Consider the following 23,698-nt stretch of genomic DNA (forward strand, 5'->3'; position numbering starts at 1 on the left):
TTTTTGTCGTTCAAAACTCAACGAGGCTAGACACTACAATTCGGAAAAGTTATTTGGAACGGCATGTGATGAGAAATCCATCCTCCACATCCTATCACTTTGCGACAATTTCAACGCGCTGAAACACGTCCCCCGGTTGAAGTTGAAGATTAAAGCGCTGCATGATGTGTTGCGGTTGACCCTATTGGACTAGAACATAGATTCTTCAAGAAGTCTCTGTGGCTGAGGATGGAATGGTCTTGTGCGGCAATCGGTCATCACAGACCTTGAAGCTATTTGTCATACATGACTTCCTCGACTTCAGACTCAGCTTGGAGATCGAACGTGGTAGAAGTTTCGAAGGTGGCGCCGATGGACATCTCGACGACATAGGAGATACAATAAATCCGGCAAGCCGTACGAATTTGTGAATTTCTGGAAATATTCTCAGATTCCCCGAAACTTTCACCTGATTCTCGACCAGTATCCTCCTGGCAACAGGGAATCAACCGAACCACGAGATAAGTTGTATTCATTGCTGAACGTGGCTGGTCTTCACGCAATGCAGAAGTTGAGCATCAAACCGGACTGCTAACGGAACAGTTCCAGATCCAAAGTCATTAAAACCCTCTCAGCAGGATATATTACCTCTGGTCCGGAGTCACTGGGGTACCTGCTTGAAATGGCTAACGGAATTTTGTCGAGGCATAATATTCCAAGTGGGTGTTTCGACTTCACCCTTGACAGCTCAGCATGGGCCGGCACAGGGGCAATGGATCGGTCACAATCTTACAAACGGAGTTTTCAAATGTTTCTTTAATGGCGATTGACGAGATGCTGCTTCTTCCTCTGAGAGAAATACCGTAGGGCATCATTGAAGAAACATTAAGCCTCAAACATGCCGATAGGCCCTCCAAAGCCGAAGATTGGGGACTGAGTCATGGCCTCGATCATCGGCTCAATGCCAAATGATCTCTGCCTGTTGGTGTTTGTGATACCGCAGTTGACAGAGCATCTATCGGCAGGCCTTGGAAATATGGCGGCCGTGAGATCTGCTAATGTCTGCGAGCCATTAGACGCAGATGATTCAGTGTTTCAAACAGTTCTTCGAATAGGTCTTCTACTGTCGATTTTTATGGACTTTGGTGGACCATACTTTCGCCGGCAACTTGCTTGCACCAATTTGAAGAAGCTGAGTCTTTTGAACAGTGCGACCGGAAACACGATCCTGTCTCTAATAGCGTGAGAGATGAAGAAATGGAAGGACTTGAATTAAATGCGACCTCATGTCTTGACATAAAAGCATTGAAAGGGTATGGTCGAGGGCGAACGATCCACAACCACGTCGTAGGCACCGTTCACATGGCTGCTCGAGTCGGTGATGAAGTATTTCTTGAGACTAGTAGTCTCAACACTTTTTTGCTCAGACCTCTGTCGATGATGGCGGATGGTGTCAATGTCTACAAGCTCGTTGGAAAGTGCGAGATTCCTCACCTTCTCAACAGTCAACGTCGCAAACAATTGGGTGAAGATACACAGAGCACAATTCAAATCGGGATTACATGATCCTCTCTAATCACATATCCTCCCATCATGCTGGAAGAATTTCGGAAAATTGCCTTTGTTTCAAACGAACATTACTCAATGCCTGCGGTGTATGAGAAGGTTAGAAAGCGGGTAAGAGTGACCATAGATATACAGAACATTGTGCAACCATCAATCTCGGAAGGAGATGTCAATATCTTGAAAATGGTGCTTGACTGTGTTTGCGCTGCGCTTCGGACACGAGTTGAAGTGTTCAATCACTGCTCCTTGAGCGTGGCTGAGCGTCTAGAGCACCCCCGGGGCACCTGCGTGGGCCCGAGGAGGCGAGCCCGATCTGGCTCCTTTCGCTTAACCACCTACAGTACAGTAGTGGGTATGCACCGGATAATTCTCATCGTCTGACGGCCAGAAGGTGAGCTTTTTCCAAGCCCACGTTCTATTCCCCATCCTGCCCGTCTCCAAGCACAGTTTAACAGCTGGATGGCGTTTCTTTCCCTTTTTCTATCGTCACGCATCCTCCTCCTCGTCCCCTCCTCTCCTTTCCTCCCTATTCTCTTATCCGTGCAAAGCTGTAGGTGTCCTGTTCGGGAGTTGTGTCTCTTTTCTATCTTATTATTTTTGATTTGGCCAGCCATTGTCTCGCATCTATCCGCAGGCAGAAGCCACGTCCCGCCTGTCGAATCGAGCTCATGACTAGGCCGCGTGCTGATACCGGGAACTTCCCGAAAGAGCCGCATTCAATATCGCTTAAAGGTATGAACCTATATATGTTTCCTGCTCAAGCTTCATTTTGCTATTACACAATCACTATTCTGTCTGCCTTTACTAACACACTGGCCGAAATTATCTAGTGCTAAGGTGAGTCCCGTCGGTGGCTGGCTACACGCTTGGCTGGGAATTACAATAGCCAAATAGCTTCAATTAGTTAATACCTTGTTCCGTAGACTCTCCCGACCCTCGCTGGCACAACAACACCCTCTGCCCCGCGAAAATGACACAAAGATACCTCATACAGCTTCGTTAGCATATCCCTCCCAAGCCACCGACCAGAGCTTCATTTTGTCCACCAGCCTGGGTTTGCCGCCTTCATTCGGCTCCGCTCATGTCGGCGAGACTTTCTCCTGCGCCCTGTGCGCCAACAATGAACTCCCCTCAGGACAGACAACCAAAACAGTGTCTGGGACGAGGATCTTGGCAGAGATGCAAACACCATCTCAAGCGGTGCCGCTAGAACTCTATGCGGCTGAAGATGCATCGGAAAATAGGCCGAGTCAAAGTGGTCCTGGAAGCGCCTTGCAAAGAATTATTCGCTTTGACCTCAAGGAGGAAGGCAACCACGTGCTCGCCGTCAACGTCACCTACACCGAGACCATATCAGGTGATGGTCAAGCGACTGGTGGAAGAGTTCGGTCGTTTCGAAAGTTGTATCAGTTCCTCGCCCAGCCTTGTTTGAGTGTGCGGACCAAAACGACCGAGCTGAAAGCTGTCCAAGTGTCTGATAAGACACATGGCCCCTACGGCAGGGCGACATTGCTTCGCTATGTTTTGGAGGCGCAGCTCGAGAACGTATCAGACGCGGCTATTATGCTGCAAGACACCAAACTCCAGTCGAGGCAGCCGTTTAAATCCACTTCATTGAACTGGGATGCTGAACGGAATAACGATGTTGCTGTGGAATACCCGTCGCTGAAGCCGCGAGATGTTATACAAGTAGCCTTTCTGGTCGAACAGGAACAAGGTGTCACCGAAGGGTTGGAGGAACTTAAGAATAGCATGAAACGTGATGGCAGGACGGTCCTGGGCCAACTAGCAATCCAATGGCGGACCGCGATGGGAGAGCGTGGCTCCCTGAGTACCGGCAACCTCCTGACTCGACGGAAAGCAGTATAAGAGCTTCCTTTCGGCGAGCCTTGGATCTGGTAACCATATTTGTGTCGGAAAAGTTGATAGAATTGATGCCTTTTGAAAGCCGAGCCTTCAGGGGGCGTGCATGCCCAGACCGTTCATTTTACCCGTTAGAATGCTGATTCTCGATCTCTTGGGAATTGTAGGCAAATCTGGGACCTTTTCGTCTTGCTTGAATAATCCATCTTCCAGCTTCGCCGGTGTTCGTGTAATGATGGTGTGATAGTCGCGTCCCTTCGCCGCACTGCCCAACTCCGGTCGATCTGAACTAGAGGGCACTGGGACAATCCGCCACTGATGATGCGATAGATCCGAAAGGAGGTCGGTCTGCATGCTCACAGGGGGTGACCACGCCATGAAGCTTTTTCGATTGAGATTGAGACTGGAGAGACTCGATCGTAATCCCGCACGGCGACGTTTTGCCATGATTATGGCGTCAAAGAGGGCTATCGAGGGACTTGATGTTTTCTCTTCACGGTCCATGATAAACTCATTCCAAGCTTGAGTTTGTTGCAGCATTCTCATGTAGGCTGCATGGTCAGGAGTTAGACTCCTCGTGAAAGCGTCATTGTCAAAAGAGTACACGGCTCCGAGCTTCTTTTTCTGTGGAGGTGCGGGGTGCATGGATTTCCGGTAGGTATACATCAAGCTGGCCATACATCGCACAAACGCGGCGCGGATCTGGTCAGGGTAAAAGGCCGCAGAGCAGACAACGGAAATGTTATGGACGCAGCGATCGTGAATGACAAAACCACAACCCGAACATCGGTAGTATCCATCTGTAGCCTTGTCGTCGCAGAGAAGACACGTGGACGGACCATCCGCTGCTCTCCATTGCAGACAATGACCTTCAGACCAATATGTACCTTCACCATTCCGTACGAGTTGTGTATTCGTTCCGGGCATGATTGTAGAGGCCGCTAGCGTTGACTGCGCATATGTAGACGGCGCATACATTGATCCATTTCGATTTTCCGAAAGCGTCGTACTAGAAGAGGGACTCGCGCTGTGTTTCACAAATGGAAGGCTAGCTTTGCGAATCATATGGCTAGATCCAGAGAAACTTCTTTTTGACAATGAATCGAAATGACCAGATCTCTTCTCCTTGAGAGAAGTCTGAAGAGCGTATCCCGAATCGGTCCGCGACGGACCAGAACCAGGCGTCAGCGGGAAGTTAGGGGTGATGGGGGACTGGCCCTCTGAATCTGTGAACGTAGAGTGTCGGGCAGTCGACGATGTTCTCGGACGATCAGCGCTCTTCCCTCTTGTTGGGGTGGAAGCAAGAAAAACGTTCAACAGGGGCGCCCGTTGAATGGTGTCCGTAGCGGCTTGCGGACCGAACGTAGTGGAGCTGAGGCTCGCAAGTTTGTCTAGATTCGTGGATTTGGCCACCGCGGTGAAAGTAGACTCGATTTCGGCAGAAAAGCCATTATACGGGTATGTCTCCACTGCATACGCAGGTGGTCCCGGAGTCACTCCAAAATTTTGATGAAGTGGTGCAGCTTGATAAAGCAGAGACATCAACTTTCTCCGCTGCTGCTTCGGTAGAAATGGCGGCGGTGCCGTACTGTGCAACTCATTCTTATCCAAATCGACCAAAACATAATCATCATCAGGAAGGTCGTATTTCTCGTATTTACGATCGATGCCGCAGATATAAGGACAAGGCGCATCCAAGGCTTGGACCAAGCGCGATGGCAGCACTGGGATGTAAATTCCCGTCCATTCAAAGGGCCAAATAAGTTCCAAAATAGCTTTACTGACTAGTTGCAGCATCGCGACGTGAGTTGAAAGGAGAATGATCCTGGATTCGGACAAGACGTATTCCAAAAGAAGGATGATATTGGGAATCGCGAGGCTTCGGAAGAGAGGGTACAGATCGGTCGTCCGGCTGCCCGGGAGTTCATTTGCCGCTTCTTTCTTCGCATATAGTTGGAGCTCCCGTATCGAGATCTGGACTTGGGTTTTGGACGATACTGGACTGGGTGCCTCGAGGCACAGCGCTGCCACGTATCTCTCTAATGGCTGCCACATGCCAACTTTAGGAGAGCTGGCGGGCACCCGCAAAACTCCACCATCAGTCATTGGGACAACCACCGCCCGAAGCCACTGCCTCCAGAAGTTGGCCATGGCCTTGTCCTTTCCCAAAATACCATACGCTCTTGGGATCCAGAAGCGCGTTTCGCCACCGGCAAGCCCCTGGATGTCCGATTCCGAACTGTGTCGTAATGGTCTGAGCATGTCAGACATGACAGCAATTTTCTCCTCGACTGTGCCGATCTCCTCCTCCAAGGCTTCTCTTTCCGCTGAATCCGGGGAAAGTTGAGGCAGTTGGGTGAGCAACCTAGACAGTTTCGCACTCTCCACCGCCAATCTATCAGCGAGAGACGTTGCCATTTCCCTCTCTGCCTCCGACATATGAGCCTTTCTCCATTGCTCACATCTCTTTTCCAAGTCGATGGCAAGGTCGCGGTTCACGGGGATCCATATTATGACTGCTACCGCGGTAAGTCTCGAGTTGTCCGCTGCAGTCATGGAGAATTCGTGCCAGATGGACTTCGGTTTGGTCTCCGCCGCCACAATTTTGATATCATTTGGGAACGCGAACATGGGCACATAATCCGGAAATGGACCTCTGCTCTGGGCTTTGTCGCAAGCGGTAGGTCGAGGATATCTCTCCAGCAATACAGGTTCGAATTTCCGCGTCAGGGGATACTGATCAGGAGAACTGTGGAAGGTCTCAGGGCTGGGGATGACTGAATTGTAACTGCTCATCCTGCGTGAGGTGCGCGTTGACGTCCTTCGGGCCATAGATGGTTGGCGTTTCGTGCTAGACATGTCTTTGAAAGAAAGATGTCTGCGGATGCTTCCAAAATTGCGGTTGGGCACCGGGGTTGACTCATCCTGGGCAATGATTTTCTGAGTTTTGGGTCGCGACTTGGATCGGGCTGGTTTGGTATTTTCGGTCGGATGGAATGTCAAATCCAGATAGAAGGCGTCTCGGTCGGTGGCGAACTTGCTCATCGCTTTCTCAAAATCTGCCTCTGATATCATTGAGGACATTCGAGCATCGGCGGCAGGAGCAGCAGCCCGGATAGTGAGACTACTCCGGTTGCTGCGAGGCCTGGTTGCCTCTTCGAGACTCTGAATAGTCTCCCTGGCTTCATCGGAGAGCTGTGAAAGTCTCTGGTAGGAGTCACGTCTAGAATGGCTGACCGAGACGCGCGGAGACTGGAGAATTGACGACTGCTCATTGTCGGCAGAGACCTCTTCTTTGATGGCAAAGTCGACTCCATTAGCGTCAATGTGATCGTAAGACCATCGTGGTTGAGAGAAAGCGTCTACAACCTGTTGGCTGTCTAGGCCGGCAATCCAGAAGTAATCGGCAAGTGGTCGAGACGACTCGGGGATTTCTGGCGTCGACGGCATCTTTCTTTCTCTTTTTTTTTTTTTTAGCTTGAGGTTGCCATCAGCTCACCCAAGGATGGTCAATGGGTCTTGATACCGGCATCAGAGACTGGCTGGTTAGAAGGGATTTGGCTTTCGGAAATTTTACTGTTGTTTGCTTTTCCCCCAAAAGATTTATTTTCTGTCAAATCTGCACGGGCATTCTTCACCCTCGCCGACAGTGTCCGTGCCCTCTTCACTGAAAGTAGAGGTGGAGCGTCGGATGCGGCCTTCCTTTGGCCTTGACACAGAAGTGAGGAGCCCTAGATATGGCGGCCAGCCGACCACGAGCTGCGGGAAGGGGAGAGTAAATACGAGGGACCGTCTGAGATGCTGGATGGAGGTGAAATGTTTTTGGTCTGGAGACCAAGGATCCGTCAAACGTGGAGATAAAGAAGGTTGCAGGGATCCTCTGGCTATGGGGGAGGCGCCTCCCTGCCCCTAGGCTGATTTGAGTGCCCGTAGTGGAAAGGACTGTGGCGGCCACAGGAATCGACGATCTCTGATCGGTTGTTGACTGCAGCCGCTACTGGTATTGCCAGGGGGTGAAGAAGACGTTGGGTGGTGGATGGATGGTGAAGGTGCGTCGTCGTGGTGGTGGTGATGGCGGTGATTTGAGGTCTGCAACTGTCACCTTCTGTCTCTCCTCTTCGAGGGCCGTGGGAAAGGGGAAGCGCCGAAGCATGCAACGGGGATCTTCAAGTCAAGCAAACAAAAAAAACTTTGATATCGTCTGCACAAAAGTTGTCTGCATCTGTATCTGGATTAGGAGTGTGCCACTTGGCGGCATTGGTGGCACCTGTCACGCTGGCCACATCTCTGGGGTGGTGCAGATGGTGGGCCTTCGAGCACGTCTATTTAGGCTAGTCGTCACTAAGAGGGGCGTCACTAGCGCCGTTGTCCAGTTAAAGAAAGGTGGTCCGTTAAGCCTACGGCGCCTATCACTTTTAGCTGGTTTCACCTCCATTTAGGCTCACTAGACCTTCACAGCCCCTGGAGCTTACAAGAGTCAAAGCGGGCTGCTGGTGGCGTCCATCTCCATTTCGGCAGGGAGGGTTCCAACTGTCCCGACTCCTGCAAGGGGCTTTGCATTCGCTTCCAGACTTCATGCTTTTTCCTTCCATGCAGTGTCTGCAATGTCACCGCAAACGGCTCGACATGATGCGTGAATCCTTTGTACATGCGCGGCTGGAACGAATTGTCATTGATGTCTGCCTAGGCTGTAGTACAGCTTCCTTCCAATCAGAGCCGATGCGCGTGGCATAAAGATGATGCTGTTGCAAGTCTCGTTCAAGACGAGGCACCAGTTGAATATCACCTCCTTCACACCTCTTCCTGTGCGAGTGTTGACCACAGCCACTTTGCGCCTCAGAAGCCCTGAACTCGCCGTCACAGTCCCATTGACCTCTTTCTTGACTTTCCTTCACGAGAACACGGAGAGCAGAGTACCCTTCTGCCTCCAACAATGAGCAACCAGCGGCTAGTGCCGGGTCATGAGATCTTGGAACTGCTTCGCACCCACCGTCGCCCAGGCTATCGACAACACCTGTGGTGAAGAGGTGGACAAGCAGCGGTAGACGATGGACGACGTGCTGAGCTTGTCGATCCTGCCAATGCCGACAAGACTCGGCCGTCTAATATCTCGGACCACAGAACTTCTCTCTCGTGACGCCGATCGAGGCCAAGTCCAACTTTGCATAAGCGGGCGTTTTGCTGGTCGCTTTCCGCACAATTTGCGGCTTCAAGGTAACCGCCTTGTCCTCACGCTCCTCATTTGTCGGTCTCTGCACGTTGTTCTGGCCCTCAACCTTTACAGCACTGATATTGCGGATCGTCTTCTTGCGTCCGCGCGCTTCTAGCCTTACTAGCCCGTACCCACGAGCAACATCAGCTGGGCCACCGTTCAGCGCAGCGATGAAAAGATTGATTCTGTCGTGGAGGTCGGGAAACTCTTCACGCAGCGTCCAGAATGCGCTTTTGGCCCTGAGTCGGTTCTCCCAGAATCGAATAGCGATGTGCGCGACAAGGAACGTTCTCCTTTCTTCGTTCGGGGCCGCAACGAGCCAAAGAGCACGAACGTCCTGAGTGGATTTGTTCGACAGACAAGCGCTCCATTCTTTTCTTTGCTCGTTTGTTAAGGATATCGCATCAGATCGACGCAGCGCATTCGTGGATGAAGAATTGGTACGCATATGGTTTTAACTTTTGATTTGGACCTGGGCATAGCCAAATCCCTGGCAACATCGGATCATCCAGTCGAGGATCTTCCGCCATGTGTCACCGTCCGCACCACTGACGACGATCGTCTGACGGGTGCTATTCTTGATGTTGCCAACCGCCCCTTTGGTAGGGGACAACTCAGCCTCCCACTTGGTAAAAAAGGCAGTAGCGACGTTCTTTGGGAAGTCTTCATACACGACACGGACGACGTCGCCATCGGTGTCAGTGTTGTTCTTGAAGAGGATCGTAACGGTGGGCCCGGCATGGAGAGTGCATTTGGTATCAATTGTCAGTTCTCTGTGTTGGATGTGGTATAGATCGGTAGACTTCCTGCAAAGATTTGGGGCTGGTGTCAGAACTCACCGTTTGAGCTGCAGAATTCAAGGACACAGTCTGCGAAGACTTGGTTCCTGAAGCTTTGTTAGAGATGACCCGAAAGGCTTTGCGCGATGTTCAAAGAGGCTCCCACCGTTGGAAGTTGGTGTTCCTTTTGTTTCGAGGCCATCTCAACGAGGTTGATTGGCCGTCCTCACAGGTCGAAGTGGAGATGTCGCCGGCCCTTTGGACAGTGAGGAACGGGTTCTGGAAGCTCCAGGAAGGCAAGCAGCTGACGATATTTATGAATATGGAAGCTATGCAGAGTATGGACAAGAGGAGGATAGGATCTCAAGCTCTTGAGCGATCGAAGATATTTATGGACAGGTGAGTGACGGGAGCGGATTTTCCCTATTCACCACCAACGCCCCTTCGCGTTGACGCGCTTGTTTCCACGAGACTGGTGGCCACTGTTGTCACCCAACCTTGCTTCACAAGTGGGCTGGAGGCGGCGGCAATGCGACAAGAGAAGTGAAATTGCATGGGGAATATGAATGTGGGACATGAATTGGGGCCATGCAAGAGACGCCCTTGGTGACACAGGGCTATTCAGGCTGGTCAGGCTGGTCGAACACAGGCCTTTTTCACAATACGGCGGAACACAGTGGGCAGAAGTGTCGCCTGGAAGTGCAGAATGCTCTGGTTTTCGTGGCATGATGAGGTCTATATGGCAAGGCTGGCAAATTCTACAGAGCAGCTTGGACACACAAAACAGCCTGTTTGATAATACTTTCATTGTTGCGCGACAGGACATTCCTGACATGGGCAAATGCAACGTGAAACTCTGGGTATCCTATGTAGTGTACGGAGTACAAAGCACCAATATACATCATGGCTGTAGCGTATCACGACGAGACATGACATGGTAGACAAAGGATCAAGGTACATGGTGTACAGCAGTAGCAAATGCATGCGTCACTGGCTCAACAGCGTGGCTGTTAGCAACTCCAAGTGCTCCTTTCAGTCGTCGAACCCGTTCAACCCGGCTTTCCCTTCCTCCCGCAGAATTTCTTCCCCTTTCTGAACGCGCCTCTTCAACTCTTCGGCTTCGGCGGGCCCGAACCATTGTTTCTCGTCTTGTTCTTTCCGCCTGTCGCAGAATTACCGGCGGAGCTGGTCTTTGGCGGCGCAGCTGTAGTTGCTGTTGCTGTTGCTGTTGCTGCTGCTTTCAGCCGGGCTGTTTCCACAGGTGTCCTCGTGGCCGTTGAAGGTTTCATGGGCTTTGCACCCGCTGTGTTGTGCGTGATGAGCCTTTTTGGCGCCGGCGCTGTTGCTCCCCCCACGGAGGTGTTGGTTTTATTCTTGGAAGGGGAAATATTGTTGTTTGTGTTCGTGTTAGCGTTGGCACTGACCCCGTGTCTCTGGGTGGAGGGCAGGTTCGTTGAAGAAGAAGCTGCTGATACTATCTTCTGTTGAGGAGTTTTTGCCACGGTGGAAGGAGATGGTTTGAGAGGAGTCGCTTTCGAAGGAGTGTTTGAGCTTGGTTTGTTCCTTGAGGCTCCTGGTACTGTTGCTGCGGCAGGTTTCACTGATGCTGGTTTCGGCGAAGCAGAAAACGCGGGCTTCTTAGTCGTGTTCGCCGTCGAGGTAGTAGTCCCTGTTTTTTTCGTTGTCGAAGTCGCCGATACACCAGTACTTGCTTTCTTAGCAGGTGTCGTGGTCAGACTTGTCTTCTGTCCATTCGTTGTCTTGGGCGTTTGGTCCACTGAAGGCAGTACCTTATCTGGACTTGGCTGGACTTTTGCTGGAGCTTTCGCCAACCCAGGCTTCAAGCGCGAATCCGCTAATGTCTTCAACGGTGCCGAATTTGTAGACGCAACAGCTGTGCACGCATTGCTCGACAGCGTCGTCACCGTTCCATACCGACTATTCTCCTCTGCTTTCATCGCATCCCAGAAATTTCCCTTCGGAGGATCAAAATTCCTGCCTCCGCTCCGTGTCAGGGGCAGCTTCTTCGTCGTTGGCAGGGCATTTTTTGCCTTCTTTTCCTCTGCAGCCTTCAGATCCTGCCAGAATGTGCCTTTTGATTGTCTGGAGCTTGTTGATGTCGGAACGGATATGACAGATCCACGTCTGCTTCTCTCTTCGGACTCCAAATCATTCGAGAATGTACCCTTTTTCGCGGCGGTTGAGATGACGGAACCATGTCTGCTTTTTTCTTCTGCTTCAATCTGGTTCCAAAAATCGCCTTTGGCCTTGGTATTGGTGACAGGTTTCACTGAACTCATACGAAAAGGAACCAGTCTTCCTTGTTGCCTCTTGGCTTCCTCTTGGGCCAATTGTTGCATGAAATTCTGCTGTCCGTCTGTGATAGTGTCCTGCACCATCTTCTGTGGATCGGACAAGAATGCGTGAATGAAGTCGGCTCTGTTGAGGAGAGTTTGTGCCTGGGGCGAGTTGAGGAGCTTCTGTACAGCCACTGCACCGGCTGTGAACGTCTCGTCCTGCTTACCTGGTTCAAAGAATGAGTCCGATGTCAAGCCACCCAAGGCAGAAGATGCAGATCGGACCCCCTTGCCGGCTTGTTTTCCGGCTTTCTTGATGTCTTCCGTTCCTGCTTGAAGGGCTTGTTTGTTGATGCTCTTCCAAAAGCGCTTCGGGAGGTCACCGTAGAAGATGTACAGTATCATTGCCAGGATCCCCATCGGTGCAAAAATCTGGAGGAATTCGTACCAATGACTTGCACGAATAGGAACCTCCATGTGTCCGCATCCCCGAAGGACTTTGCCAGATTTGTATTTCGTAGCGCCATAGTCGGCTGGGAGTTTGCCAGTCTGGTAGTACTCTTCGATCATGACGTCCTTTTCCCGCCAGCGAGCTCTGAGCCAGAGTTCAAATGCTCTATCGTTGTGGACTGGCATGTCTTTGACGGCGAACCGACGCCAATGCATACGGACGGATTTCGGAAGTCTGCCTTCCAAATAGCCCGCTCTCAAAGTGAAGATGTCTTGTGCGTACTGGCCACGAGGTACACCTTCGTAGACTACAGTACAGTCATACAGGTAGTCTACAGTGTCCTTCAATTCCCCAAGACAGAATTGCAGGCCGGTGCTCCGAGGTAGAAGCACGTGTCTGGTGTCTGAGATGTTGTTCTTCTTTGCCCACGCAGCGCTTCGTTCGCGTGTGCTACGAGCGAGGTTGGTCCCTTCTGGAAAGAGGAGAAGCCACATTGGATCTGTCGGCTTGTTGAGTCTTTGCAGGGCGCTTGCCATATTAGGTTTGTCCTGTTCCCAATTGCGCTTCAAGAATATGAATTGATACAACTGCATGCCCCATCCGAAAACAGGAATCTTCCGCAGCGACTCCTTCAGAATAATGTAAAGGCGGCCATGCATGCCATTGCAGTAGGCTATCCACCACAGGTAAAGCCAATCGGTGTAGATTTGATGGTTCGCAATGAGAACAAGTCTTTCGGGGAAATCCAAAACCAGGTCTCCATCGGTGGATTTCAAGAGCTGTCCTCGCACCGATTTGTCGCCGGAGACGATGACCTTTGTGGGCGCGAATGTCTGGGTCAGCGTCATGGTGAGCAGCCCAAAGGACTGCTTGGTGAAAGCAATCCATGCATTATACCAGTCCTCGTTGATCGCTCGCAACGGAGCTCCCAGGAATTGAGAGATATTGATAGCCAAAGCTCCCGAAAGAAAATAGGTCGACAGAGCCAACGCTCTGGATGCGACAGAGAATTCACCCTTTGCAAGAGGCACGCGATCAGGCCGCTCGGTTCTCGACTCTAGCAAGAAACCCGCTGTAGGCTCAAGCGCAGGTGCTCCGGATTGAGCCATTGATGGTTAACCGTGATTGTCACAGACAATGGATTCGTCTCTTCATCCTGCTAACCATTGTTTGTTACCACCCGAACGGCCACAGTATCGGCGCAGTATTATTGTATGCCGACTAATTTACGAGAAGGCTGGGAATGCTGGACGTGTGCCACCCTGACGTACAAAGGGTCCATATTGGGTTTTCAAACAGGAGGGATCGCCGTTGGGGAGCTGTTTGCTCTCACCCGGCTATGTTCGTAGAGCACCGTTGGTCGGTTCTGCATTCAATTGTGGCGTTCACCCACCATCACTGCCACCAGTTGCCGGCTCGATCTCTACCGTCGGCATTGGGAAGGAGGACGACTGGTGCGACAATGCCAGCAAATAGAAAGGCTGCCCGCTGCGTGGATTTCTGGGCTCATCGTTCTTTTTTGCGGCATCAACGATCGAGGGGATTGTTTCGGAGAGCACATCCTGGTCATGGCGGACCAGATTCACATCTTCTGACAAGGATCAAGTGCTTCAGTGGTGCCAGGAGGTTGCCAAAACTGCCAAAAGCAAGGAAAAGCAGGATAAAGACCGTGGCACTGGGTGGCGGTGCGGCGACTCTCCAATCAAGCTGGTGGTGAGAAGCTCAAGATGACGTTGTCTGTGGGAGCATCTTTGAGCGCCTGTGAGGGTCTTTGGGGGGCGCCAACTTGTCAAGACTTGTCCATATCATTCCTCTTATGCCCCCTGGTGTCGATCGACGGAAAAGCTCTGCAAGGAGCATACTGAGAATAAAGTCTAGTCCTCTTCTTGACATCTCGATCCATTTTTCTTTTCTCCCAAATCTATCTACATATGCTTATGTTCTTGTCTGTGGCCTGATCCAGGTGCAGACGCGAGTTCAAACCCGGTTCCAATGCCTAACGTATCCTTTGATATCTTCTTTGACAAGGACTTTATCAACATCACAGCCACTCGAGGACAAACCGCTCCCAAGGCCAAACCCGAGTGGAAGGTCCGAACTGCTCCCAAGCTACCACCGAAGCCCGTGGTCGAGGATCCTGCTGGGACGCCCAGGCCACCACCGAGACAGAAGTTGACCACCCTTCGTCAGCCCGTGCACCCCCAGAAACAGCAACACACACAAGAGCAGGCACTTCCCAACACCAAGAAGGCCGAGGCTGCTGAAAGCGTCAACGGCTCTGCTTCTGCCGCTGAAGAGAAGCCTAAACGAAAGCCTCCGAAGCTTGGTCCCAGAAAGCCAACCACCCCTGCTACCCCTTTATCCACCCCGGCGTCATAGAGAATGGCAACCCAGTGGGTTTTGGGGAAGGTTAGTGAAGCACTTGCTCCCACCGTATCCAGCACGGTGGCGAGTGCCGGGGCATTCGCAGGGGGAGCGGTCAGTGCGGTGGGCAACAGCATCAATGGAGTAGGAGAGTCAATCAATTCCACAATTCGAAGATATGGGGATGGAGTCAAGGACTATGGAAATGGCATCATGGATTGGACACAAGCTGAAGGACCCAGGGCAGCAACTGCAAGCAACCCTCTGGGGTTAAGTGCTGGCAAGACGGGCGGGAGGCGACAGGTCACCAGTCCTCAAATCTATCGGCCACCAGTGACAACACCAAAGTCGTCTCCTTCCAAGACGTTGATGACGACGAACAAGACGCCAGCACCTCGGAAGAAAATCGAGGGAGGAACCCCGATGAAGCCCTTGCCAGCTCCTGGTCCAAAGCCATCCGATGCAGCCCACAAGGCGACATCTGCTGCCGCCCCTGCTAAGAAGGTCACTTCTGCTCCCCGCAAGCCCGTGCAGTCAGCGGTGAAGACCACCACGGTCCCCAATCCTGGAGCCATGAGGCAACACAAACAGGGAAATGGTGCTAGCAAAGCCGCCGGCGCGACCAAAACACCCACGACACCCAACCCGGGAGCCATGAGGCGGAAGCCCGTAGATGATGGCAACACGAAGCAGCATTCCTCGGTCCAGAAGGTGACTCTTGTCAAGCCCAACACGTCTTCTGCACCAAAGCCGACAGCGACGGCAGTAAATCGACCAAAGACGCAAGGGAATCCTACCGCTGCCGCCAATCCGCTCGGACTCACGTTCTGATTAGTATGATGTCTTCGTGGAACTGGGTGATTTGAAGTCGGGTATGAACTTTTCCGCGCCCTCTCCAGTCACCCAGTGACGCCGTGTCTTTGTAAGAAAGATGTACTAGCATGAACTTCATTCTACCTCGATATCATCAAATTCAGGCTGCCCGGTCCACACCAGCCGGGGTACAATAGGAAAATGAAATAACATGATTGATTGCAGCGTATCCTCGTGGAGGTTAATGGCCTGGACTCGGGGCCTTGACCTTCGGTTCCGGTCTCTGATTGCGGGGCCGGGAAACATGCTCTTCGTCTTTTCATCTGCACTCCGCAGTCTGTACCGATTGACGCCTCGATCTGACTTCCATCCAACCGACCGTCATTGCCGGGACGCGGTCGTCATTCGCGCCCTTTCCCATACGCGGCTGATGGCTGCTAACACCTCAAGCTCTCCTGTCCTAGTCAGTAATGATGATCATCACGTATCTGCAAGCATCAAGTAGGTGGAAACGTTCATACCTGAAGCTGACAAAACCAGACCGCACTTCTTCACATAAATACATGGGTGTGTGTGTCATGCTGTCAACCTAGGACGCCTTCTGAAAGCTGTTCACCTTTTCACCATATCCTCCTCCGCCAGACCTCCAACTCCAGCGCGGCCCAAACATAATGGCAGACATCGAACCATTCACCATCGCTGTCCCTGACTCGGCCCTCTCGGATCTCAAGACTCGCCTTTCCCTTGCTCGCTTCCCGGACGAGCTTGAGGGGGCGGCGTGGGACTACGGCGCGCCGCTCGCGGATGTGCAGCGCCTGACAAGATACTGGCAGGACACGTATAACTGGCGCGAGGCGGAGAAGAAGCTGAACGAGCTGCCCAACTACCGGACCACGATCCAGGTGGATGGCGGCTTCGAGCCGTTGAAAGTGCACTTCCTCCACCAGAGGTCCCGTGTGGAGAACGCGATCCCGTTGCTCTTCGTGCACGGCTGGCCGGGAAGCTTCATCGAGGCCGTCAAGGTCTGGGACAAGTTGCCCGCGCCGGACCCGGGCTCGGATGATCCGGCATTCCACTTCGTCGCCATCAGCCTGCCCAACTACGGCTTCTCCGAGGCCCCCAGGAAGAAAGGCTTCGCCGTCGCTCAGTACGCCGAGACGTGCCACAAGCTGATGTTGAAGCTCGGCTACGACGAGTACGTGACCCAGGGAGGCGATTGGGGTTACTACATCACGCGGGCCCTCGCGCTGCTGTACCCGCAGCACTGCAAGGCGACGCACGTCAACTTCGACCAGGGCGAGGCGCCTTCGCTCCTGAGGCACCCGACGCTGGCGATCCAGCACGCCCTCACGCCATACACGGCGGCGGAGAAGGAAGGCCTGAAGCGCACGAGCTGGTTCCTGCGCGAATCATCGGGCTACCGCGCGCAGCAGGCCACGCGGCCACAGACGCTGGGGTACGCGCTGGCCGACTCACCCGTGGCGCTGCTGGCGTGGATCTACGAGAAGCTGCACGACTGGAGCGACGCGTACCCGTGGACCGACGACGAGGTCTGCACCTGGCTGAGCATCTACTGGTTCTCGACCGCGGGGCCGGCCGCCAGCCTGCGCATCTACTACGAGTCGACGCACGCGTGGGATCCCGACCCGGCCAGGCGGGTCACCCGCGACCGCACGCGCGAGTACATCGGCGGCGGCGTCAAGTTGGGCCTCAGTCACGCGCCCAAGGAGCTGAGGGTGCTGCCCAGCACCTGGACGCGCACCCAGGGCGACGTCGTCTTCGAGCGCAGCCACCCGGACGGCGGCCACTTCTACGCCTGGGAGCGGCCCGAGCACCTGCTGAGGGACGTCAGGGACATGTTTGGCAAGAAAGGCGGCGCGCGGAATGTGGTCAAGGGGAAGAGTGGGTATTGATTTGACACGATGAGAAGAGTGAGAAATATAGTTGGTTGGTTGGTTGGTTTTGACGAAGGTCGTTCTATATCTCCGGGCTGGCTTTCTCGGACGACGATGCGGAGCATAATGGATTGATTGATTTTCGTGGGTCTTTTTCTGATTCAAACACCGCGCAAACCCCAAACAGTCGAGGAACTCTGCATCGGTGTCTATATCCACATCCCCCGAAGCAGGGTTGAACCATCTAGGAACCCAAGCTCCCGAGAGAGGTGGTAGCCTCGAGCACACTGAGCCTGATCTGAGTCTTGCCTGAGCATTGGGCCTTGATCTTCAGCCTTGCCCAGAAGGGACAACCAATGTCTGATGTTTCTAATGTCCTGATCTCTTCGCGGCTGCTCCAGCATCTATCTAGTAACTCGTCTATCTATGCATGTCTTCCCTCTACGTACGGTAGGGATACTCCACACACAAAGAGTCTCCTTTCCCGCCCTCATCGCTTCGTGTTTCGTGGGTGGATCAAGCTGCGTGCTTGCAACTTCCATTACCATCATAATCTGCCTGCCTCAAGTTCCCTCCTCCTCTCCACGGCCTCTCTCAACACCCGGATAACATGTCCCGGGTCCTTGGCGCCAAACACCGCTGAGCCCGCCACGATGACATTCGCGCCGGCGTCCGCGGCCTGGTCGATTGTCGACTCTGACAGGCCACCGTCCACTTCGACGTTAAGATCCGGGTATCGTTGCCGCACTGCCGTCACCTTGGGGAGTTCTGAGGCCATGAATTTTTGGCCCCCGAAGCCAGGGTTCACGGTCATAATGAGAACCATCTGTCAGAATTTACCATGACAAACGTCAGTCCAGTTAGTCGTGTGGATATGGATATGTGCGTGAGGTACGGCAAATCAATCTGCCCCACGCGGGATCATGAAAAGGGTTCGTACATCCGGCCTTTCCTCCTCAAACTCGGCCTCCAATATCTCCCAGAGGACATCGACGCTTGTTTCCGGTTTTATCGCGATGCCGGCCTGCATACCCAGTTCGTGGATGTAGCGTATTAGTTCCCTTGGTGACGTGGGTCGCGTCGTGGTTTTGTCTTCGGGTCTCGTGGCTGCTACGGAGGTGATGGCTGCTTCGTAGTGGAAGCAGTAGAGGTCGCAACCGGCATCGCGAAATGTGGAGACCCAGCGGTGAGGCTGTTGGGTTTGTCAGAATGAGAGAAGTAAACAGGAAGTCAATAACAAAAGAACGCTTCGCGGGTCCCTCCTGAGAAGGGGCTGGCCTTCCTCTCTCCTACCATCCCGTCTCCTCCTCGGCCAGGCCAGTCGCAGTCGACCCTCAGAACGCAATCCCTCTCCCCATTCTCTTCCAGCTGTACAAGACACAACTCACCTCTGCAATCATCATGTGACAATCAAACGTGCCTCTTCCGCCGGGAATCTGAGGTCTTTCCACATGTGGTCGGATCTTGGACACAACCGGCGCGCCAAATGTGATATTGGGGACAAAATGGCCATCCATCTACAAGTGCCCCGGGCACAGACGACGTCAGCCATATGCCTGGACTCTTTGCTCTGAAAAAGGAATGTCCATATAATCTCCACATTCATCCTCCTCGCCAGGTCCGGTAGTTGCTCTGCCACCGAAGAGCGGAAGAAGGATGTGCTAAGCGACGCAGACATACAATGTCGACATGAAGCCAGTCACATCCCTGGTCCATGGTTCTGGAGCACTCACTGCCCAGTGCCGCAAAGTCGGCACTCAGTATCGAGGGCGCAATTATGGCTGGGGGAGTCATGTTTGGCATTCTGACTGTTTTGGGAGAAGGAAGGGAAGGATGGGGAAAAGGGTTGGGCGTCGGTCGGGAGGGTTGTGGCGCAAGGTTTCAATCAGTGAAGGTTTCAAGAGAGGAGGTAACAAAAGACCTCTATCTCAAGGGGTAAACTGCGCTCAAATATTTCGAGGAGCGGTATGGTGCCGCAGAAGGCGAATGAGATCAACCATTTGGATTCGGATCGTGAATTTGGGGGAAGGGGCGGGATCCCGGATTGTAAAGAGCCCGCATGTGTCGCCTATTTGCGTTGGGTTGGATTTGATTTGGAGGCTTCGGGGGGGCACTTGCGTCATTCAGTTGGTTCGTCAGGCGAGGCCCGCTTGGTCCGCTTAATAAAGGAGCTAGTGAGGGGCACCGACGAGGCGGCGGGCGAGGGGTTCTAGTTAAAAACGGTGGGGGAGGGGTCCATTGGAGGGGCTGTAGCCGGTGTAGCTGTCTAGGTAGTTAAAAGGCGGACAACAGCTTACACACGCTGAGTTGAGCATACAAGGTACCTAGTCAATCAATCACTTAATCAACCCCCAAGTCACAGTCCAAAAGGAAGGAAAGATCAATCGCATTTGACTACCAAATCCCGAAAAAGGTCCAGTCGCTGGGCCTGCTGCTGTTGTACAAATTATCTCCGGAGCGCGGTGTACAATGATTCCTCGAGGACGCAGACCCGGCTCGTTCAGACACTTGCTGACATATTCTGTCAAAGAAACAAAAGACTACCCTCAATAAGATCCCCGAAATGTTGACTGACTCGATATGTCTCTCTAATGTTTCATCCAAAAACAAAACGAAACAAAACAAAACCGAAAAAAACAAAAAAACAAAAAAAAAAAAATTGCCCGTTGTCATTCCTCATCCAACGGCCAGGTCGTAATAAAGAGATTCGTTAACATGGTGAGGCTGAAGGGAAATGCGCTCTAGTGCATACATCGAGCGCAGATGGGATGGTGAAGGTCGTGTCGACATTCTGGAGTCAGGCGAAGGAATCGGGGCAAATACTGGTCGTCGAAAGCGGCGCCGACACCCGCGACGACTTGGCTGGCGGTGGCGCTCTGTTGCACAAAAGACGGTTCGTACTGGTTCGACAGAATGGATCGGTCGTCGCTACTGAGACCCGACCCACGGGCAAGCGCGCTGTCGTCAATGAGGCCGGGGATGACCATGCCAGAAGAGTCTCCCTCAAAAGACATGTGGTCAAGGCTGTTGGCGCGCTCGGTGAAGTAGGTCCACGGGTGACGTTCGTCCTCATCTTGCTCTGAGGCATATTGGGTGCGGCTGGAGTTCACGTCGGCAGCTTGACGACGGGCGAGCGGGTTTCCCACTTCGAAGCTGTTATCGAAGCTCCCATTGCTCAAAGAAGGAGAAGAGTGCGATTCGAAGGACGAAGGAGAATCGAATCCTGAGATGTGGTCGGGGTGGCCAACGTCTGGGCCTGGCACACCTCGACGACCTCCCTGCCCTCCGTAGGTCTCACGGTTCGATTCGTCCTTGAAATGCATCAGTCGACACAGACAGTGGGCACAACCACATCCGCAGCCATGATGGCCGCCGCCAGAGCAGCAGGTACCAGAAGTTGTTTCATTGTTGTTGTGACAGGATTGAGGAGAAAGAGGGACAAGACCGGAAGACCCCTGTGGAAATGATTCAAGGGGAGCGTCGGGATTGACGCGACGAGAAAGGTGACGAGCCATTAAGGCGATAGAAATATGAAATTGACCCCTGTAATTTGTGGGGTGGCATGCGAGTAGTCAGGGCTTTTCGCTTTGTGTTCTGGTGTACAGGTGGAGGGGGAAAAGTTGTTGAGACAGCCGAACCCAATTTGAGAACAAGTTAGGAGTCTTTTTCTTTTACAGCAAGAAAAATGGATGACACAGAGAAAAAGGCAAGGAAGAGCTGGCAAGGAGAGTGTGCTCAAAGCAACCCAAGTCGGATCGAGGGAGAGGGATAGATATATTTCGTATGTATATGGGTGTCTGAACAAGGCAGAATCAGGGCGAGTCATGTGAAGTGGCCCGGGGGCCTGAGAACGAGCGTCACCGGGCGATGAACGACCGGACTGAGTCTCTGTCGGTTGCTTTGTATACTCAGCCTCGCGGGGTGATTTCAAACATGGACAGCCGCGGCCCATTTGGACGAGGAAGAGGAGGCACGAGCGGGATCCCATTGGTGATAGATAGCTGAAACTTCAACGATCCGACATATCCTAGTTCAGTCTTTATTTGATTCCGCCGTCGGGGACTGAAGGGATAAAGCATGGTCCCGTCTCTGGACCGAGTCAGGCGTTGTCACAAGATCAGGACTGAACCCTTTTACGCTTGTAACACGACGGGAACGAGACTTGGAAACCGCATAGCGCATCCCATGATGCCTGGGCGGCTGCAGATGCTGCATGCAAGGCGTCGACCTTGCGTCTGGTCGAGGATCGGCTTGTGGACCGCGGTTGGCCACGGATTGTGAAGGAGGTGGAAAGGAAAGGGGAAAAAAGAACTACACAATTGAACTTTGCATGACGGCGCTAGTCTAGTCCGCTTGTCAATGCAAGTACCGGTGAGTGTTCTGCACTCGATACTGGGGTCTACTCGTGGCTCAATCCAACGTGGTATGTAGAAGCGCTGCTATGACTGGAGCCTCCTGGAGCGGAGCAAGGAACGGCAGACGTGGCATCGTGGACCACGCTCTTGTTCTGCTCGGCAGGATCCTATTTGCCCTGGTATCCATCTGGCCTTTTTGGTCCTTTGCACCGACTAATTCATCAATCTGGCCAGTGTCGGGCGACTGGTGCGGTGTGGTACTGGTAATGGAGCGTGCAGTGGCTGAGGAGTTTGTTCAAAAAGTTGCTTTGGCCTGCGAGAGGGCTTGCTAGTACCTCGTACTTTCCCACCCCTCCTGAGAGTGAAACAACACGGCACAAAGGAAGGGTTTGGGGCGGTGGAGGCGCTGGAAATGAGAGAGGTAGCTGTTTATTCCAAGACACGGCCCTATCATACTGTGCTATGCAATGTGCAAGCGTGTAAAGAAAATGACCCAACGTCCCCCTCCGTCCCCAGCTCCGAGCTATGAATCCTTCCGGTTCCCGTCTTAGGGGCACTGTGTTGGTGGTGCTGTTTTCATGCAGAGAAGGAGCAAGAACAAATCAAACTGGGTGCTTTCATTCTGCTGTGCAGGAGAGCAGTAGCTCTCAGGCTATCCATCAGGCACAAGACCTTTTCCTACCATGTCCATGACGGACTTGTCAATCCATCTCCGAAAAATAGTCGTACAGGGTTATCACTTTCTTCAATCAGCATCCAATCCATGGCTTTCGTTTCGTGTTTCGGTCAGTCAATGGCAGTTCCAGTTTTCGCAGGGAAGGGCTGGCAACATGCATTGATTCGACATGGTCAGAGTCTTCCTCAATCTGCTCGTTGCTCTTCGCTCCCCCTCTCCCTCTTCGGACCGTCTTGCACGATCTCCAGAAACTTCCTCTGCCGGATTCTTCAGGCTGTCCAAGTCGTCGATCACCAACCTACCACCATACCAGATCGTCGAACCCCAACCTCTGGAAACAACTAGTCTGAAATCAGTTGGCGCCCATCCATCTGGGGTATCTGGAGCTAACGTGATTCCTTTCGAGGGTTTGTGAAATACCAATAACAGAGCCGCCGTATGGTCCGATGCGGAAGCATGGCGACGAACACCTAGTCTCTAAATTAGTTGATGCCAGTACACACCCAACATTCCCTTTAGATCCGACGATACAGTCTTGCACAAATCTTACAATCCCCAGGAGCGCGAGACAAGTTGCGGTGAGAGGACCGTTCACTGAAAAGTTTGATTTCCACCATCGCAGGAGTCTTTGTCTTTCACGAGTCGGTTGATGAAGGGATCTGGGGAGCAATACGTACCTGAGTATCATCACTCCAATCAACAGTTCATCTGTCGGGGAGGTTATTCAGGGCGAGGATGTAAGCAAGACGTTCGAATCAAGCAAGATAGAGATCAAGCTGATGGAGCGAATGGATGCGTCGACAGATGGAGCCTCTGGTTGCAAAAGGCTACCATTTGACGGTGTAGATGCGCTACCATCTCCACGGGAGCAGCATTACGTGCCACAGATCCGCCACTCATGAAGTCTTTCTCAATGACAAAATACTCCCAGTTAGAGGCTCATTGTTATGGAGACGTCTGTCCTTCGTGGATCTCAAGACATGAAAACTTGGTACCAGTCAATGCAATCCAGGTCGTCCTGGAGCAATTACAATAGTTCCTTGCACGCAGGGGCAATCCACCTTGACGGGTCCAAGACAAGTTCGCCGTCAGGGTTGCGGTAGGTTGGCGGTTTGTTCCTCACGAAGACAGAGACGCGACTTGAATCATGGTGTTCCAAATAAATGATTGTAAATGAACAATCTGACGCCATTGTTTGATGCGAGCTGAACAAGGTAATTAGAGCGAGCAGCGTAATTATCCCAAGGCTCTTCCGAGTACGGCGAGGCGAGACGGACAGTAACTTCGTCTGTGTCTCGACCCGTCTCCGCCTCTTGTTAAAGAGGATGGGGAAAAGACACCGTCTGACCAAGCGTTTTCCTGACTGAAAGTGCTATTGAAGCTAACCTGTCAGACTGCACTCAGGGTAATTATTCTACCAAAGAAGTGTATCCTGCCCGGCTCGCCAG

The 23,698-nt window shown here is 52.7% G+C and overlaps 10 protein-coding genes across 10 annotated transcripts; 4 read left to right on the forward strand and 6 right to left on the reverse strand.

Annotated features, from left to right (window-relative positions):
• Window positions 1-1,572: 1,572 nt before the first annotated feature.
• On the forward strand, window positions 1,573-3,414 carry Z519_12326 (uncharacterized protein; the record flags this gene model as incomplete). Its single annotated transcript, XM_016770032.1, has 2 exons — window positions 1,573-1,656; window positions 2,440-3,414. The coding sequence occupies 2 exons, from the start codon at window positions 1,573-1,575 to the stop codon at window positions 3,412-3,414; spliced, it is 1,059 nt and encodes a 352-aa protein (XP_016613698.1).
• Window positions 3,415-3,501: 87 nt separating this feature from the next.
• Window positions 3,502-6,858, reverse strand: Z519_12327 (uncharacterized protein; the record flags this gene model as incomplete). Its single annotated transcript, XM_016770033.1, has 1 exon — window positions 3,502-6,858. The coding sequence occupies one exon, from the start codon at window positions 6,856-6,858 to the stop codon at window positions 3,502-3,504; it is 3,357 nt and encodes a 1,118-aa protein (XP_016613699.1).
• Window positions 6,859-8,510: 1,652 nt separating this feature from the next.
• Z519_12328 (uncharacterized protein) lies at window positions 8,511-9,068 on the reverse strand (the record flags this gene model as incomplete). The annotated part of the gene is made up of 1 exon (XM_016770034.1): window positions 8,511-9,068. The coding sequence occupies one exon, from the start codon at window positions 9,066-9,068 to the stop codon at window positions 8,511-8,513; it is 558 nt and encodes a 185-aa protein (XP_016613700.1).
• Window positions 9,069-9,074: 6 nt separating this feature from the next.
• Z519_12329 (uncharacterized protein) lies at window positions 9,075-9,601 on the reverse strand (the record flags this gene model as incomplete). The annotated part of the gene is made up of 3 exons (XM_016770035.1): window positions 9,075-9,426; window positions 9,460-9,467; window positions 9,566-9,601. 3 exons carry the CDS (start codon window positions 9,599-9,601, stop codon window positions 9,075-9,077), a joined length of 396 nt encoding a protein of 131 aa, XP_016613701.1.
• A 904-nt stretch (window positions 9,602-10,505) lies between these two features.
• On the reverse strand, window positions 10,506-13,256 carry Z519_12330 (uncharacterized protein; the record flags this gene model as incomplete). The annotated part of the gene is made up of 1 exon (XM_016770036.1): window positions 10,506-13,256. One exon carries the CDS (start codon window positions 13,254-13,256, stop codon window positions 10,506-10,508), a length of 2,751 nt encoding a protein of 916 aa, XP_016613702.1.
• Window positions 13,257-14,139: 883 nt separating this feature from the next.
• Window positions 14,140-14,526, forward strand: Z519_12331 (uncharacterized protein; the record flags this gene model as incomplete). The annotated part of the gene is made up of 1 exon (XM_016770037.1): window positions 14,140-14,526. One exon carries the CDS (start codon window positions 14,140-14,142, stop codon window positions 14,524-14,526), a length of 387 nt encoding a protein of 128 aa, XP_016613703.1.
• A 3-nt stretch (window positions 14,527-14,529) lies between these two features.
• Window positions 14,530-15,342, forward strand: Z519_12332 (uncharacterized protein; the record flags this gene model as incomplete). Its single annotated transcript, XM_016770038.1, has 1 exon — window positions 14,530-15,342. One exon carries the CDS (start codon window positions 14,530-14,532, stop codon window positions 15,340-15,342), a length of 813 nt encoding a protein of 270 aa, XP_016613704.1.
• A 653-nt stretch (window positions 15,343-15,995) lies between these two features.
• On the forward strand, window positions 15,996-17,237 carry Z519_12333 (uncharacterized protein; the record flags this gene model as incomplete). The annotated part of the gene is made up of 1 exon (XM_016770039.1): window positions 15,996-17,237. One exon carries the CDS (start codon window positions 15,996-15,998, stop codon window positions 17,235-17,237), a length of 1,242 nt encoding a protein of 413 aa, XP_016613705.1.
• A 529-nt stretch (window positions 17,238-17,766) lies between these two features.
• Z519_12334 (ribulose-phosphate 3-epimerase) lies at window positions 17,767-19,013 on the reverse strand (the record flags this gene model as incomplete). Its single annotated transcript, XM_016770040.1, has 4 exons — window positions 17,767-18,045; window positions 18,160-18,411; window positions 18,608-18,736; window positions 18,900-19,013. 4 exons carry the CDS (start codon window positions 19,011-19,013, stop codon window positions 17,767-17,769), a joined length of 774 nt encoding a protein of 257 aa, XP_016613706.1.
• A 947-nt stretch (window positions 19,014-19,960) lies between these two features.
• On the reverse strand, window positions 19,961-20,625 carry Z519_12335 (uncharacterized protein; the record flags this gene model as incomplete). The annotated part of the gene is made up of 2 exons (XM_016770041.1): window positions 19,961-20,530; window positions 20,557-20,625. The coding sequence occupies 2 exons, from the start codon at window positions 20,623-20,625 to the stop codon at window positions 19,961-19,963; spliced, it is 639 nt and encodes a 212-aa protein (XP_016613707.1).
• Between the last annotated feature and the right edge of the window lie 3,073 nt (window positions 20,626-23,698).

Source organism: Cladophialophora bantiana (assembly GCF_000835475.1).
Source record: "Cladophialophora bantiana CBS 173.52 unplaced genomic scaffold supercont1.28, whole genome shotgun sequence".
In the NCBI taxonomy this organism is placed as follows: domain Eukaryota; kingdom Fungi; phylum Ascomycota; class Eurotiomycetes; order Chaetothyriales; family Herpotrichiellaceae; genus Cladophialophora; species Cladophialophora bantiana.